The sequence below is a fragment of the Helicoverpa armigera genome, chromosome 17, assembly GCF_030705265.1.
Source record: "Helicoverpa armigera isolate CAAS_96S chromosome 17, ASM3070526v1, whole genome shotgun sequence".
NCBI classification, from domain to species: domain Eukaryota; kingdom Metazoa; phylum Arthropoda; class Insecta; order Lepidoptera; family Noctuidae; genus Helicoverpa; species Helicoverpa armigera.
This window is the reverse complement of record NC_087136.1, coordinates 8,260,257-8,278,150: the sequence shown is the minus strand read 5'-3', so window position 1 is coordinate 8,278,150 and position 17,894 is coordinate 8,260,257. Positions and strand designations below refer to the sequence as shown.

At 34.5% G+C, this 17,894-nt stretch overlaps 1 protein-coding gene across 1 annotated transcript in view; it reads right to left on the bottom strand.

The window, feature by feature from the left end:
- Nucleotides 1–17,718, bottom strand: part of LOC110384258 (synaptotagmin-4) — a 35,974-nt gene extending 18,256 nt beyond the window's left edge. Inside the window, exon 1 of the mRNA XM_021345457.3 lies at nt 17,501–17,718. Coding sequence (XP_021201132.2) covers nt 17,501–17,552 — 52 coding nt within the window. The 5' untranslated portion in view covers nt 17,553–17,718. The remainder of the gene's footprint in view (nt 1–17,500) is intronic.
- Between the last annotated feature and the right edge of the window lie 176 nt (nt 17,719–17,894).

Here is a 17,894-nt window from a genome sequence, read left to right as displayed (position 1 = left end):
TATTTGAGATATTCGTATATATAGGTAAGTTAATCTTAAGCGGTTGTATTTAATCCACCAGCAGAATGTCATTAGCATTCGTATTACTCACTAGGGACAGCACCCTACTCCATAATCCTTACATACCTGAGTCATTCATCCATTACTCAAACAAAGAGGCCCTATTATTTATTACTACAACATCCTAACCATTTACCTACAGATTACCTACACGGTAATGAAAACATTTTCCCCCATTCTCCCCACGTTACGGCTAACCGAGCCATTGAATCTATTCATAGGATAATGGGCAATTTAACGAGTGATTCGATGCCCGTTTGCATGTCAAATGAGTTTGGACAACTATCCAATAACCTGGGGTTTGAAAATTTCCATTATCGGTTATTGCGGGTTTCCTATTTGTGTTAATAAATGTGGCTTTGTGGATGAAAACGTACCTACAATGTTTGATACTATGATGACAGATACACGGGTGTATGCCTAACTTTATTTTAAGTATTTAATGAAAAAGTACCAAGTTATATATAGTTCTAGATTATATTTTCATAAGATGCTTATGGAGTTTGATGGCTTTATGTTACTCTTTCACACATACAGCAAGAACTTCACGTTTTTCAATAGACAAAATGATAAAAGTTAGCTACAGGAAAATATACATTGCTTTTACGGGAATAAACAAAACTGTTGCGCACAGAAAGCTCATAAAGTCATGTAAACATTTAGTTAGTAAACAGAAACATTTATTTGTTTGTCACATCCAATCAAAGTCTCATATATCCACTCCGCTTTACCGCTCGAAACTTCGAGCTTTATGAAAAACTGTGTCCATTACACTCATATTACAACGTGACTCATCGAATGGACGCGGAAAAACATGAAAATGTCAGTAAAACATACAACGTTGGGAAAGTTCTGTGCGTGTGTGTGTTCAACATACAACAGGTACTTATTACATGTGAAAATTATTGTACGTACTTTTCACGTGAGTAACTGTGTGTGAGTTAATGTACTGCTGTGGACTTTTCCGCCTGACCACTGGTAAAATTCTACAGTGCTATTCAAAGAAAACCCTTTATAGTTATAGAAATTATATTGTTTTATTATTTGAGATCACAAGCAAGATAGTGTTTTTTTTTAACGATCAGCCAATACGGAATCTAGCTGTTTAGACGGGCCTGTCCTCAATAGTACATATTTATGTACGTGTGTGTGTAGCTAGAGTACAACGTAACGTATGTATGTGTGCGTGTGTCGTGTATAAACGCGATCTTTAATTGTTTGTACACTCGCAACATTAGGAGTGTTGTCCTCGGAAGGAAATAATTTGTGAACGACGCAATTACTCAAGAAACTAATCATTGAAGCAATTAGGTATTTCACCGGGAAATTTATTACTTAACACACACGTGTAGCTAAAGGAACAGGATGTATTTCGAGGATAATCATGTTTTGGTACTGACAAGTTAGAATTATGTCTTACATGATTTAGAATTAAGAAACTTAAATAACATTCTGTACCTATGTTATGTAGGTGTACTTCATCTGCATACGATGCAGTCCTAGCTCTTGTATTTTAGCCAAAATAAAAAAATACAACCATATAAAGTGCTTTATACCTACTTCTACTCACACTAAGAAAATTCCATCCGTATTTTAGATCAAAAACTACGCCTTGCTTCCCTGAAGCTCAAAGCAAACACTACCTCGTATAAATTTCACTTTGGCAACCTCAACAGACTCGGAAAGAAAACACGACAAAATAAATAAACTACATCAGACCACAAAACAGTCCACAGAGCTTTCAAGAAAAAAGAAAAATAAATAGTTTTATATAAAGAGAAAAGTCGGGAGAAGTCACCGTCCTAGTTTGAAAGTATACATTTTTTATACTTCGTCTGGCTAGATCTATGTACGTAGGGGTAATAAAATGTACTCGAGGCATCCTGTGAAGGCTTCAATTTACGTTAAATAAACAAAGAAGTGAAGGGTTTGAGGGTTTAAAATGGCTGAAAATTGGGGCCTGAATGGCTGTAGTCTGGCTTTTCAAACCGTTTGCGGGTTGTTTGAACAGAATTAGAAGGGTTTTGGTCTGAAAATGTGGTATTAAAGTGCCAATTAAAAACTTAGAAAATATGTAAATATTAGGTCTTATTTCGTGTTCAAAACCTACATATTCAACTATCAGACTTTTACCGAATATTTTATTTCACCATCAAAATGTGCTTTTAACGTGCAATATCTCCATACATTTTCCAGCAATATATACAATTTATGACACTATTAAATTGACATCGAATATATCACATGCATCGTATCGCTAGTGTGATTTATAAACAAGCTGTTACGAATAACCCCGGAGAGAGATTACTCAATATTTTATTATTTTCCTGGTTAAAACACCATTCTTTATATTTACTAGGGTTGAGATTATATTTTATTCACTGTGTTTTGTTCCACTTTTTCAGATGACCAATCAAAACAGCCGTTCAAAAACTCTGAATGTATAAAATTATAGCACTCAGAATTTTGAAGCAAGATCGAAGACACCAATAATATAATACAAATTGGATAGATATCAGAAATCCAATCACAAGAATTCAAACTATCTCTCAATACCACTACAAACTATACTCAACTATGTGATTTATATCAAAGTTTCCTCGAAGCTTCTCTGGAATTTTCCGCTACTATCGTCCCTGAAAGAGATTTATTCCTTCTCGGGAATTAAAGTATATACCTACCTAGCTTCGTACTTCTCGTACAGTAAACTGCACATTAGTGGTAACAGTCGTGCACCTTAACTCAATAGTAATAAGTACGATTTTCCTATAAAACTGTTACCACTGACCCGATAAAACTGTTACGACTGTACCTAGTAGAGATTCAATCTATCTCAGCAGGCCCCTCCCACTAGATATGGACACAATCAATATATCGGGTCTATAAGAAGATCTAGGTCATATTTCGTCGGCCTGGACCAGACTTTAATATCGATTCGCAAATGCATACAGATAAAGTTGTATAAAGATATGTTTTACAAGAGCATAATGTTAGGGTTCCTTTCTTTATGCATGTGTATGTGAATAAGTACAATTCCGAACCAAAATTAGATCAGTTCATCCAGGAAGCGAAATGGCCTATTAAGACAATTGATTCCTTACTTAAAGAACATAGGTATCTGAATATTTCTGAGGATAATAAGCAAGTAGAGTTAACAAAATACTTAAGTAAGATCATAATCGCTATAACAAATTCAAAATATTTTAATTTCAATAAAACAATTAAGTTAAAACAAAACACGATCCGATTTAAATCCCTATTTTAAAATACAAAAATTAAAACCCACCTACAAACAATGAATTCAAGGTAATTTACATACAGATTACGCTGAAAACGTGGCCGACATTGAGTTAATTCAAGGATCAAATTGCATTACTGGTGACGCACACCGTAACTAAATATACCGTATATTGTATACCGTATAGGTACTGTATACCGTATACTGTATACCGTACCTAGGTATATACCCACGACTCGGAACGACCAGATTTCCACTAAGCCCTACTCTACCCCGTTTCTGTAAACATTGTCTGTGTCGGTACCAAATACCCCCGTGTTACCGAGACGGGTTAACTGAATGTGGATTTGTTTGTTTTCTATATGTATAGAATGTGGTGTCATAAAGTTTCTTAGCTGGTTAGAGAAAAATATTTTTCTAGTCATGAAGTAATGTGAATTAGGAGTTGGTGAAGAAAACTGAACGAGTGAAACTATTGATGTTTTCCGATAATGAATCAAGTTATTATTACTGCTGTTCATTTCAGCCATATAATCATTTCAGGAAACGTGGGCCAACTAAGCATGCTCACTACGAAGACAGACAAGACACTAAAAAAACTCATTACCTACTTTTAATACGATACATCAGCACCAGAAAAAAGTACAAAAAAAATACTCCTACTCTAAAAACGTCGCCCATAAATCATCCCAACATAATACTTCCCGCAATAATCCGAGTAACATAGATCTATAAACCTTCAGACAGACACCTCCATCACGCGAGGGTAGTTAGCACGTCACACACACACTCACGATGTACTTAGACGAACATTTCCTCAGGAAATTGTTATTATATCGCCGAGGTAATGTGCGGTGAGAGAAAGACGTTGTTCTCTTTTTTGTGCGGGAAATGCCGTTTTGTTTGAAATCTGCTTTGGAGTTTCATTTTCGGGAAATGTAAGGCTTCTATAAGTATTTTTTGCTTGATGTTAATGTAAATATTTCAATATATTTGCCAGTATTTTAACGGAGTATTAAATAAACATTCAAGAGTGATAATTAAGATGGAATGTTTTCAAAATAAAGTTCATAAAAACAAAGCTAAAGGTCACCTTTAAAAGATACCTAAGTCCTCAGGCTTTCTAAAGTCGAACGTGATCACCGGATAAAACAGGGAATCTTTAATGTTTGTCGAATAAAACTCGAGTGACAGACATCTTGAAGTAATAAATCTCAGAAAGCACTTAGTTAAGAGCGCCCTTTACCGTATCGAGAGCCCTGTCGCCCCCGCGCTCTTCACACCAAGCGAGATCAACTTATAATGAAGAAAAATCTAAAAAAAATCAAAGAAACTTATTTCATAATTCCCTTTTAATTAGTAACGTTTTCTATTAATACATTAATGAGAATCAAAAAGCTTTCAAGTTCCAATTTCTGAAAAGAATCAACTGTTTGATTCTTTTTGTGAAACAATTATTTTTATGAATTCGCGTGGCAAATATTACTTCATAAAGATCATGAATTCCAGGAATTCATTAAAGCAATGGATACTTTAATATGAAAACTTTCTGTGGAGAGAATGTTCAAGATTTTGCCCGTAAATTCAGCGGAAAATTTTCCTTTATACGCCTGAGTATTCGTGAAAGCGATCATGAAAGTGAAACCTTTTAATTTCGAGAAATTATTAAATTAATTTGTAAAGCACTTTGGTTTGGTATTGGTTCTTATAAAAAGAGCAAGTCGTGGCCTAGTGGGTAAAGAAAGAGCCAACATCTCAAGTATGAGTGTGTGGGTTCGATTCCATGTCAAGCAAGTACCAATGGAACTTTTCTAAATATGTTTGTACTTTCTAAGTACATCTTGGACACAAATGACTGTGTTTCGGATGGCACGTTAAACTGTAGGTCCCAGCTGTCACTGAACATCTTGTGCAGTCGTTACGGGTAATCAGAAGCCAGTAAGTCTGACACCAGTCTAACCAAGGGGTATCGGGTTGCCCGGGTAACTGGGTTGAGGAAGTCAGATAGGCAGTCGCTCCTTGTAAAACACTGGTACTCTGCTGCATCTGATTAGACTGGAAGTCGACCCCAACATAGTTGGGAAAGGCTCGGGAGAATGATTGAAGAGAGCGAGAGAGTCTACCCACTTCATACCTAGCTGCACGCTCGTGTACGTATGAAACGACAATAATTAATCAATTGAGCTGTCGATGTTATTTCATTTTAATTAGAGCTCACGATTTTCCTTTCAACAGAATTGTAGGCGTTTCGATGACTCTTATTTTCATAGAAATAGAGTTTATTTTCGTGTGTTTGTGTAGGCGACATATCTATTCGGAATACACGTGTTTAATTTAAACCTGTAATTACTCCAGAGAAATGGATGACGGATATTTTAACGTACTTTAAATATCTATATTCCCACAGAGAATAAGCGCTTAGAATGTATTATATTTTGCTACGTAAATAACTCTTTCATACCACAGGAGACTCCATTTTATTACTTTGCAAACTTTTCCTCCTATGTCGCGAAAATAAAATTATTTTCAATTTATGTTTCAGAAAATCCTTATTTTTTAGTTTACCTTCATAAAGAATAAACTTATAAAGATAATAAAAAGGAATAGTCTTATCATATTTGCATTTATTTTTGTAACCAATTCAACAAAACACTTTTCCAAAGTTACACAATGTTTTCATATCATTTCGCAATTTCTAAGTAATGCAGCATTTAAACCTATTACTAGCCGACATAATTATGTGTAATACATTTGAATTCAGAACGGAAATCAATAACGGCTGATACGTCATTTAGTAATGGCGCACTGGACTATTACGTCAGAATTTCCAAGATGGCCGCTTTGATTAATTCAATTTAAAAGCATTCGTAATGCATTGGATATCTATATCACTATCCAAACTAATACATAAATGTGCAAGTTACGATTATATTATCAGACCGAGTAAATAACCAGAAAATATCCTAGTAGTTCTGGTAAAACATGTTTTAATAGACTTTTATTAAATGTCAAACTTAATATTATGTTTGTTATAGTAGCAAAGTAACTTGATGCTCCTAAAGATGGCAAAATACCAAACTACTCTTTAAAATGCGCGACTTTAATATTTTATACTTTTTATAGATAGAAGGAATTCTGGAATTTACTTAAGCAACTTAAAAGCACAAGCATATTTCTTAAGCACAAAAACAAAATGTCTTGTTTATCTATACCTAAAATTTCTCAGACAAAATCTCTGGCAGTATATAAAGAAAATATTTTTGCAACCCTCCAGCGCTGAAGTTATTCAAAAGATTTTTTATTCATAGTTTTACCTACATGTATCCTTTGTTATAAAGCTAGTGGGTCCCTAACAAGACCCTCTGTGTATATTTGATGGACCCCATTTACGATTCATAGCCATCTTTGAGGTACCATATCCAAGGTACCTTAGATATAAGTTGATCTGTGACCTTATGAATAACTTATGTTAGAACAGTCTAATGAATAAATAAATGGGATTTGCCATTGACTTGTCATTTACTTAATAGGAGATTAAGATTCTGTTTTTATCTGAAGGAAAAATAGATAAGAAATTGCTTTCATGAGGCTTTCTTCCTGGTTTAATTAAAGCCCGTTTAATGAAAAAGTTTTTTTCTCTATCTTTAATCTTACAAACGATGCTAGCTATAAATAATAATTTCGTATTTTATATAAAATCTCTTTTAAGCCTGTAAGGTCATAAATCTCATCGAAATTTTCCGTTTATCCTACTGAACAACAAATTCAGGCGCTCAGATAAGCCTTTCTAAAAATATCGACCCCCACATTGGAGCACGTAATATCCACAGAGATTCAAGCCTCGTTTCAGCCTGAAATAATATTTACATCACGCTTGTGTAACAGTGTTTAACATGAGAGCCTCTAGGCTTTTAGGTACTATACACAGAGTTCTCAGATAGGATTATCAAGATAAGTAAAGGTCAACTTTTCAAACAAGGATTTTGGTATTTTCGAGAGTATTCAGTATTCGATGTTTGAAGGATATTAATTAAAGGTAAAACTTAGATTTGATTTTATAATTGATAGCATGATAAATCTGTCTGTGAAGACGTTTAATATCGCTATCTTATAGAACCAATCTTTGATTAATTCAAAGAAAATTCTATAAATACGCATTCAAACGATAAATGAGAATAGCTTCTATTATTTTATTCCTTGCTTGTTGAAATCAAGCAGTTCAAAATAGTCTGACAATGTTACCGAATATTATAAACGATGAAAATATGAGCCAAGAGATAAATTATTGACTTTACCTATAAATAAATTTTCCAGAGATATATATAATGATATCCTGAGAAAATCTATTTTAGGAGAAGCGAGTAAAGTTACATAACGAATAATGTAATAAAAAACTCCGAACAGACAAAAGCTACAAATATGACTGTGACATAATAAGACGAGAGCAAAATATTATTATGCTAACCACGGCTGGAAAAAGCGAGACCAAAAAAGTTCTGCAAAAAGCCAGTAATGATGAAAATGATCTCATTTAAATTCAGTGTTGTCTCAACAAATTGGAACTTTGTGGTCACAGGTCACATTGGCGGTTACGTCGGACTACGTCAGACTAACCACAGGGTAATAAAATGAGGTCTGTTTGGCCTACGGACCCCAATGTTGGCAACAAACGAGCTCGTTTTATTCACTAAAACATGCTCAATTATGAAAATTTATGAATGTCTCTTGAAGGGTAAGGTCAGACATTTTTATAGCTACTCTACTTAGAAAAGGCTGGAAAGTGTTTTTAAGGAGACCAATTTAGTTTTAGGGACCATATTTTACTGATTTTACTGCCTTCTTATTTTTTTATATCCTAAAAAATATGGAGCTTATATGTATCAATGTGAAATCAGATAAGTTGCTATGCTACATAATGTGGATAGTCCTTAAAAAAATATGAACTTTAACCAAGCTTTAAAGTGCCCCTTTTAACCTAAGATAACTTTGTCTACTATTAGCTTAAAATAAGGGCATATAAACTATAAAACAGTCTTATAAATACTCGAAGATAATACGTATAACTTAACATAAGTATATTAATTTAACACCTAAAAGAAGAACAAGACCTCCACAGATACACTCAAACCACAAGAATAATTTTTACCTCACCATAATACTAGTTTAAGTGTATTTTTTTATTCTCACTCGAGTGTATCATTATGAATCCTCTTTGCATCCCTCAGCTCAAAGGGAGAGCTTTTAAATAAGAAGTGCTTATGTACTAGTGGTTGGGAGCTACCGTCTGACCCTCAGAACGGTAGGCACTGACTATGTACTTAGCATTAAGTACCTTTTGTAAAAGCAAAATTACTCAAGTATTTATGGAAATGTGAGGGATGTAATCAAGTTGTCTAAGTAGTATTTTTGACTTTTATCTAAGTATACTTATATTTATTGTTTGGTTTTTTGTTTCAACGGGAACGCGTTGGCTTTCAGTCACGTTCAATTTCTAGCGGAAGCTAATACGTTAAAGGTTATGTTCAGTATTCGTATATGGACTACCTCCTGATCTATGTAGCTCTTTGAAAAAAGTTCTAGAGAATTCAGGGAACTTTTTCCAGTCATTAGGAAAGCTTTATGAGTTGCGACTGTGAAAGCCTTTTTCTAATATCATTGGGACACGTATGTATGCGCTAACATAGTATTATATTTAAAGCAGGACAAAATACAAAAGCATATTTATTTTTTTCCTAATATTTTTTTTTTCGAGGCAAATTGTGGTTACATATTTTGAGCCACAAAAAAAGGCTATTAAGTAGGTATCTAAAAAGTCACCAGGAGTGATTTTAAACAACTCTGTTGATACTAAATTCTAAAATTTCTCATTCCTCATAAGGTTAAACTGAATATTTCAAGCCAAAGCTTTCAAAACAGTTGGCAACCGTACTATCTAAGTACAGTCAGCATAATAACGTTATGTTCGTTCGTGACACTCGGCTGCCATCTGTACGGCTTTATAAAGTGCTTTAGTTTGCACACGAGAGATCCTATAGTTTTAGTGTTGCCAGGATATACATATGATGAGAGACAGTTCAGTAAAGCCAGGTTTAAGAAGTAATTTACATTCTGAAGATATTTTTTTAATTTAGTTAAAGTTTTTTTAAATAAGATTTATAACAGGATTTATATAAAAAAATGCTTATATATGTATCCATAAATAGTCATAATTTAAAATAATACCGCACCTTAAAAAACTTAATCTACCGTCAACACAAAAGGTGAACGCACCGAATTACGTAGACATCAATATTAAACGTAGCCACGCGTAGCCGCTACGCCGTAGCACCTGCTACGCCCAAACGATTTAATAACGCGGTATGTTATTATCGTATGTAGCTACTACGATATATAAATGTATGTAAGTATATGATGTATTAATATTAACGTATGTATTTTTCAAGTATACAACTTTATTACTTTTTTAGATTGATAAATATTTGCTCTCAGGAATCTGAAAGTTTATGAACATTTTTTGGAATTTCAAAAAAAAGTGGTTTTCTAGACAACGTTTTTATATAAATTATGCACAAATAAAGTTCTCATTGAAACTGAAACCTAACTTCAGACCAAGATTTTATTTTTAGTAGACCCAAATTAAAAAAGCATTTTGTTAGGTACATGGAGCTTGTAAAGTGAAAATCTTTTATATTTAAAGTAGGTACGAATCCTTCTATTAATAATGAAAACTAAATCATTGCTTTCACAAACGATTCAACTTCGCATATCTCTTGGCAGTCTGTCAGAATATTCTCTCGGCTAACATAATATTATTCTAATAGTATAGGATTCCGTTTAGTGTAATGGGTTCAGTTCCCGATCAATAACCTCGGCCGATATCGTTATCGGAAGCTATTCCGACAAGAACATTGAATACATTTCCTTGTTTTACATAGAGAATTATCTTTCTGGTAGCGGTATATTGTAATCAGGTCTATATATAGCATTTTTTACATTATGGAATGCAATAAAGTACGACTAATTTTATATGAACTTTCATTTTCAGACTATATTGGCCAATAGATGACACTTTGATGACTACAGACTAACGTTAAGTAGATTAATACTGAGCTAGAGTTAGCTCACTCTAAAAACCTCGGCATTTTTATCACCTACTGAAATAAGATCATTTCAAGAGTCTGTCTGTAGCAAACTTTGAATTTCCAACCATGCTTCAATTTACTATCTTCCTCATTTCCAGTTATGGCTAAGTAGCTTCCTCAATTAATTGAGATTCAATTACATTAGGTACATTTGTGCCAAAATGCCTACATTGACATACTAAATTCCCCACATCCTAACTACATGCCAACACGAGAACTTTTCCCCTTACAAAGCTACAAAGCAGTAACATGTTTAGTATACAATTAAGTAGGTATATAAGTAATTAATAAATATAAATCAGCACAGCACCTCCAATGTTGGTAACTCAAGGTTATGTACTAACAAGTTAATGGTTACCAGACGGTATGATCGCCGAGATAAGGTTGGTTGAAGGACGATGGATGTCTGTCTTCTTTAATTAGACCAACGGTTTGTGTCAATATATGAAGTTCAGGTAATTTTACAGTTGATACTTTTTGAAAGGAATGTTATTTTTGCTTAATTTAAAAGAGTGAGCTAATTTTCTTAGCCTTATCAAGGAGTCGTTTGCTAGATAGGCAGCAATAGAGTCGACTGATACTTTTAAATTAATATCTTGATTACCTTTAAGAAATATGAATTGTGAGACCACCTACTGAGAACGGTCTTATACCCTTAATTTAATCTCAGACATTGCTAGCCTGACTTATATCTTTTATTTTTCGAATTTTGACAGAATTGAAAAGCTAAATACTGGGCTAACTTCATCAGAAAATCGAACAAAACTATTATGTTAAAGCTAGTATTACATAATAAAGATAAAATAATACAAAGGTGTATAAACTATATTGTTCGTGGGAAGTGGTGGGCGCCAACTGAAGGAAGCGAGTTCCGTTACGTTGACAAAGCTCGGGACTAGTGTTATCTGCACGAGGTGATATTGTGATAAATATAGAGCTATAGTTCTAGTTACTTAATACGCTTTTATAATAGTAAAATGTATTTTTGTATTTAATACATAAATTGTTGTAGAATCAATGAAAATACGTATTCACGCGAGAATATGACGCAATTCAACAGAAGTGAAGATATTGATATAGTTATTGTTTTATTTTGTATTTCTGTTGGTGGACTTTAATTAATAAATTAAATTACCCACTAGAGGAAAATTATCCGTCTCTTTTTTTGAGTCACTCAACCTTTGTGACGGCTCAATCGATGTCAATGCGTTTTGCAAATAGCTTTTATTGGGTACTCACACCATGGACAATAATGGACATAGCTAGTTTGGCGAACTTAGCTGCTAAAAGACCTATCGCGTCAATATATAGGTTTCCTATTTTTGCTACTACTATTAATAGCAAAAAAATATTACTCATCCATCGATTACCTTAACAACCGCCTACGAATGACTCATTAACTTCACAGCCAATAAGTATTACGATCTAACTAGACTCATGAAAACCTGTACAATATTTTTATCATCATCATCATCATCATCAGCCTATCGCAGTCCACTGCTGGACATAGGCCTCTCCAAGTGCACGCCACTGAGATCTATTTTCGGCTTCTCTAGAACTCGTTTACCCCAACGGTTATAAATCGGTTCTTCGGCTAATATGGCCAGCCCACTGCCACTTCAGCTTGCTGATTCGGTGGGCTATGTCGATGACCTTGGTTCTCTGACGGATTACCTCATTTCTGATGCGATCCCTCAGAGAAATGCCGAGCATAGCCCTTTCCATAGCCCGCTGAGCGACTTATTTGAGCGACAACATTTTATCTGAGCGACAATATTTTTATAGTATGTATAAATGCCTTTTCTACCTCTATCCGACCTCTAGGACATAGGTACGGAGGTACTAATTGTATTATAGAAATGTGTCACCCTCTACCGGCGGCTCACGTAACTAAATTAGTCAATTTGAGACCAAAAGCTACGCATTATTGTGTTAGATCTCTTTGCCGATTCTATTAGTGCTGGCAGGTTGAGTGAAAGGAGGCTGTATCTTTTTGGTAAATGAGGTTGTATTATGGCTGAGATAAATGTATGCCTTTGTATACATAGGTCCAAGTGCTGATTGCAAAGCAAACAGTGACAAAAAATAAGGCGCCCAAATATCGAAAATAGGTCCAAAACTTGAAATAAATGTAAATAACAACAATGCTTATATTGTGTTATTTATCTACCAATATTCTTTGTATTTATTTAAATGGCAAATGGTAAGCAACAAGCATTTCTTTTCAATTAACTTTTCGATTACGCAACCGTGTTTACCTACATCTCGTTCTTGGCACGTGTTGATTGAAACCTTACCTCAACCTCTACAACTATAGAAGTATTTTCTCGACATAAATGGGGAAAAGTAGGGCAGGCAGGATTGTTTTAAAACTTACTAACGACTTCAATCAACGAACGTCATCTGTTTAACTGCACTATAAGCTTTACCATAAATCTTGCGCAAAGGAAATTGCATATTTTATGAAACACTAGCAGACCCCGTGAACTTCGTATCATTTAAACGTTCCCTGGACATCTACACACATTTTAAAACCAAAATAAGCCAATTCATTCCATCCATTCTCGAGTTTTACTGAGACTAACGAATAGCAATTCATTTTAATATAGGTATAAGATTTTCAAGACCCTTTAGGTACGATTAGGAACTCTATTCATCACTCAGGACCATTCAAGAGTAGCTCCATTACTTACAAGTATATTACTCTTGACCGATTTGTGATCGTCTGCGCACCTGCCAGGCGGATTACGAGCCTCATCCTATTAGCTGACAAACGTTTGCGGAGGCCTAATATAATTCCATGTCACTCCGCCCACTGACAGCCTAGACTTAAGTCTATAGTCTGTGGGAGGAGTATATTTTGTCATTCGCCACTACAGGGATAAACTTATCTACGTATGAGTTTTTTACTTGAAGCATTTTGACGATTTTTAATAAATTGGATGTCATCCCCAATGCTAACTGCAATAGTAGGGACAGTTATTTCAAGATTAATTACTCGAAGGAGGCACGTATGTCACTATTCCACATGTTTAAAGAAGTTACAAAATCAAATTCAAAAAAGTCATTTATTCAAAGTAGGCTGAAAATCAGCACTTTTTGAAAGTCAAATTTACAAAGGCAGCCCCCAAAACGCCCGCCCACAAGTACTTACTTAAAATTAATACAAGAAATAAACCAAGCTTGTCATATGTACCATGGTAACAACTCAAAGATATGACATTACCTAACTACAAGTAAAGTTAGATCAAGGGCAAATCAATCATACAGCCAACTGACATAAAATATTAAACTTGATCAAAGAGAAAATCTTGGAATAAAATAAAACCTTATCTTCTAACTTTCCGCACCATTTTATCTAAGATCGCATTTTATCTGTCAGATAAAAAAAAAAAAAAAAATATATCTGTCAGATTGATTTGACATTATAAACTTGAATGTCAGATGAAAGCCTGCAATCGATTGAATGAACAGAAGTGCATGGCGACTGTGAAATGAGTTTCCAATTATAGAGAGACTGGGTATCGGATAATATGTAGGTCAATCCCACTGTGCTTGAATGTCACAAAATGTTAATGGAAGCTGTTAAGATAGTGCAATCATCTTTTCCTACAGTCGCGTCGCATTTTCAAATGTTTCAGAAGTTCTATCACAAAGTGCCCGTCGGCTTTGAATATCGATATAGAGTACCACTTTACTTTTAATTTGTTGTTGTAATTGACTAATTACTTTTGAATTTGACGAGGGTACTGGCTTATTATTTACATAAAAAATAGCACTTAGTTAAAAATTGAACTTGTTTAATCAACTTAGCATTAATGTGATCCCATTGGACTATTATTAATCTACTTGCAACTTTTATTTGTGTGTCTAAAACCCTTCGTACATTAAATATGCTACCGTCGCAAATGCTTCAATACCGATCAACTTCTCTGACAAACAAATTACTATCCATGAAAACGGGTGTCCCGAGAAACATAACACTCTCATTAAGAGACCACAATATCAGTTCATGTAATATGTTATCTAAACATCAGTCATCGCCACTAATAACACCTCGAATATTACAATTTCCAAAAATACATAATAATAACGTATCTATCGGATAAGGCTGTAATGGCGACAAAATTTCCTGTTAACTACGTGTTTCAATAAAATATCTATTCGTTTTGCGATTGGAGATTGAATTTTGACATTAGCTACGTAGACATTAGGTACTATCCGTTTTCCCGTGGTTTCACCCGCATCCCGTGGAAACTACTGGTCGTACCGGGATAAAACATAGCCTGCGTTACTTAGGAAAGTCACTCGGGAAGAGTGTAGCTTTCCAACAGTGAAAGAATTTTTCAAATCGGTACAATAGTTACGGAGCCTTTGGGGTACAGAAAAATGTTTCCTCTTTATTATTATAATATTAATATAGATGTCTTTCAAAAACGGATAGATTATTGAAATTTTCAGTAAACCGATAGCCGTCGGGAGCTGTCAACAGGGGCTTTTCATTTCGTGTTGTTATTGACTAATGATTTGTGAACTGGATGAAAAATGGACGCGATGCTGAACTTTATTTTTTTGAGGCGTCAATTATTATTGAAAGGGTCTTACTGCCCCATTTTTATTATTTGCTGTTTTATTCAATTACTGTAAAAATACAATTTGAATATTAAATGTGAAGGGAATTGGTGAAGTTCTTAAATAAAGTTGATTTGATTTCCAAAGAAAAGAAGATGGATGAAGAAGATGTGTATAGATAATCTCAAACTATCACCGAGGTGTTGATTCTATTCATTTTTCCATTATCCAACTCAATAGTAAATAAACATAGTTATATGTTACACTATTTACTTGCTTAATACCTTTGCCAGTAGATACGGCACGTAGGTTATGAACAAGCAACATTTTGCGGCTTAAGCGGACGAGGGGTGACAGTGTGCAAGTCATTCCTACAAAATACACGAAATTACGGGTTACAGTTCCCCAATACATCATTGTTCAGGCTTTCAGGAAGTTATTCAATAAATGGAAAGTATATTCATATTATAACTTATAATAATAATTTGATCGGGTAACCCGGCTGAGAAGGACAGTTAGGTAGTCGCTCCTTGTAAAACACTGGTGCTCAGCTGCATACGGTTCGACAGAAAGCCGACCCCAACATACTCGTAGTTGGGAAAAAGAAGATGGTTTAATAAACGACATGAATATTCATATTATAACCTTTGACTTATAATAACAATATGTAGGTGTGAAAGATTGTTTTGTCTAAAAACATGGGGTTATGAAGTTACACTGTTTATGTAACCTCCAAATGTTATCAGTTAAGGTGCTAATGACCTTTTTTCTCTTGTTTGCTTAAGGCGCCTTGGTTACTCAGGGCGTGGTATCAATTAGAAAATTAATTTTAATATTGCTTGGTAATACATACATATTTTACATCAAATATAAGCGTGTTAAAAAGAGATACAATGAGTATCCCACTATTTTTTCAGTTAATAATTTCAGATGAAATTCTGGTCTAAAAAAATTATGTTTATTTTAAGGTACTAATGATTGTTCCACAACAAACACACTTGAGTCTCATATCAAAAATCTGAGTAGAGTAGGTGCCATACAATTCCATTGTGTGGGTAGTTTATAAAAGCGTATCTAATCCGAATTCCGAGCCGAGTGGGTGGTCCCTAATGATGCCTTCAGCAGGCAATTAAAAATAACAAAGCGATGTTATAAAAAAGCGCTTCAAGCGATTATAATGAATTAAGTCTGCAGCGCTGCAGAATAGATCATTTTCCCCTTTTATATCAATCTATTTTAGTATGTAATAAGATATTTACAGCGATGACATTAAACATAGATAAAGTCAACGTGTTTAGAAAAACTCGTGTAATCCGACTTGCTTTGTAACATGTTTTTTTTTCAGGTTTTGTAGTTCAGTAGGTACCAGTAGCTATGACGTTTCTGAACTAAGCTATGTATGACTAATGTTCTTAGAAAAGAGTGGTTTATAGCGTACACTATTGCAATTAATCTATCGATTTTATACGGAGAAAATGTTTTAATAAACTGTAACATGAACTTTTCTTTAAAAAAGAATATGCCAGATTATAATGAAGAATGGGCCAGTAATAGGATAGGGCAGCAAACACCTAAGGCAATGTTGATGTGTATTTTATGATTAAAAATTACCATTACCGATTCGTAAATCTTCAACATTTGAGCCCACATTGTTGTTTATAGAAATAATAATAGATAGATATGCATGTTTAATTATAGACTTAAAATGATTTTTTCCTTCCTTTTACTAAATAAAACTCATAACATAGTTAAGTACCTCGTACCTGAAAATTGTATAGAACCATCGACCAAATAGATTTTATTTTGAAGCATTCGAATTTCAAATTCAAGTGAAACGGTTACTAGCCGGAAAAATGATGGCCAGTAATCTTCAGAGGCCACACAATAATATTATGAAACATAAATATTTTTATACGTGCTATAACTTTGACATAAAATTATCCTTAGATATGTTTATTTTATGCTATTCAGAGCGTATTAGGTCATAATAAAAGGACAAAGACTTGGTATAAAATAAAAATATATCGTTCCTTATTGAATATTTACCAGATGAGACTTTTATGTACAAAAACTCTTTTTCAAAAAACTGTTTTCTGCGAGATGAAAGTTGCGTAAGCCTTTTGCGTAGTTCTTGGCAAAAAGGATGAAAACATCCTGCGACGAAGATGGATCACCTCGACATTCAACCCTTTAACTTTCGCAATTATAATATGTTGTAAGTTTCAGCAAATTGCCTTTTTCCGAATAGGAGGGCGTTGTGAAACGTTATATTTTGAGTATAATAATGATCTGCTCATATATTTATTTATATCATGTCGACATAACAAAGCCTCTTTTCTACATAAATCTATCAACTGCGCATCAAGTATTTTGTTCAAAACACCACTATTTGAGCAGCCAACCCCTTTGAAATCCGATTCATGATGAACATGAGACAATGTACTCGATATGCAATTACAGTAGTGGTTTAATGATTGTTTTCACTGACCTGAGTCGACTGGCGCGATATCAGGGCCGTCGTGAGGCGCTAGCATCTTCATAGTGATGGCTCCAGGCAGCACGCTACTTGACACCGACACCGTGACGAATTACTTCACAAATTCCACCGAAAAACGACGAGCAATCGGGAAAATAAGGGAAAATAAGCGTAGCCCAACAGGCTGTATCTACACTGCACTATCGATTGAGCTGTGAGGGTAGTCACGCATGCGTGGGACGGGCGCCGCCGCGCATGCGCGCTCGCCCCTCCACTCCGCGGCGCCGGAAAGACGTCATGTGACAGTTGACAGTTTAAGGCGCGTTTCCGCTGTAAATAATTGACGTACAATCTAATTTTCCGATGACTAATGTGTTTATCCGGCTTTCAGTTAGGAAAATGGATG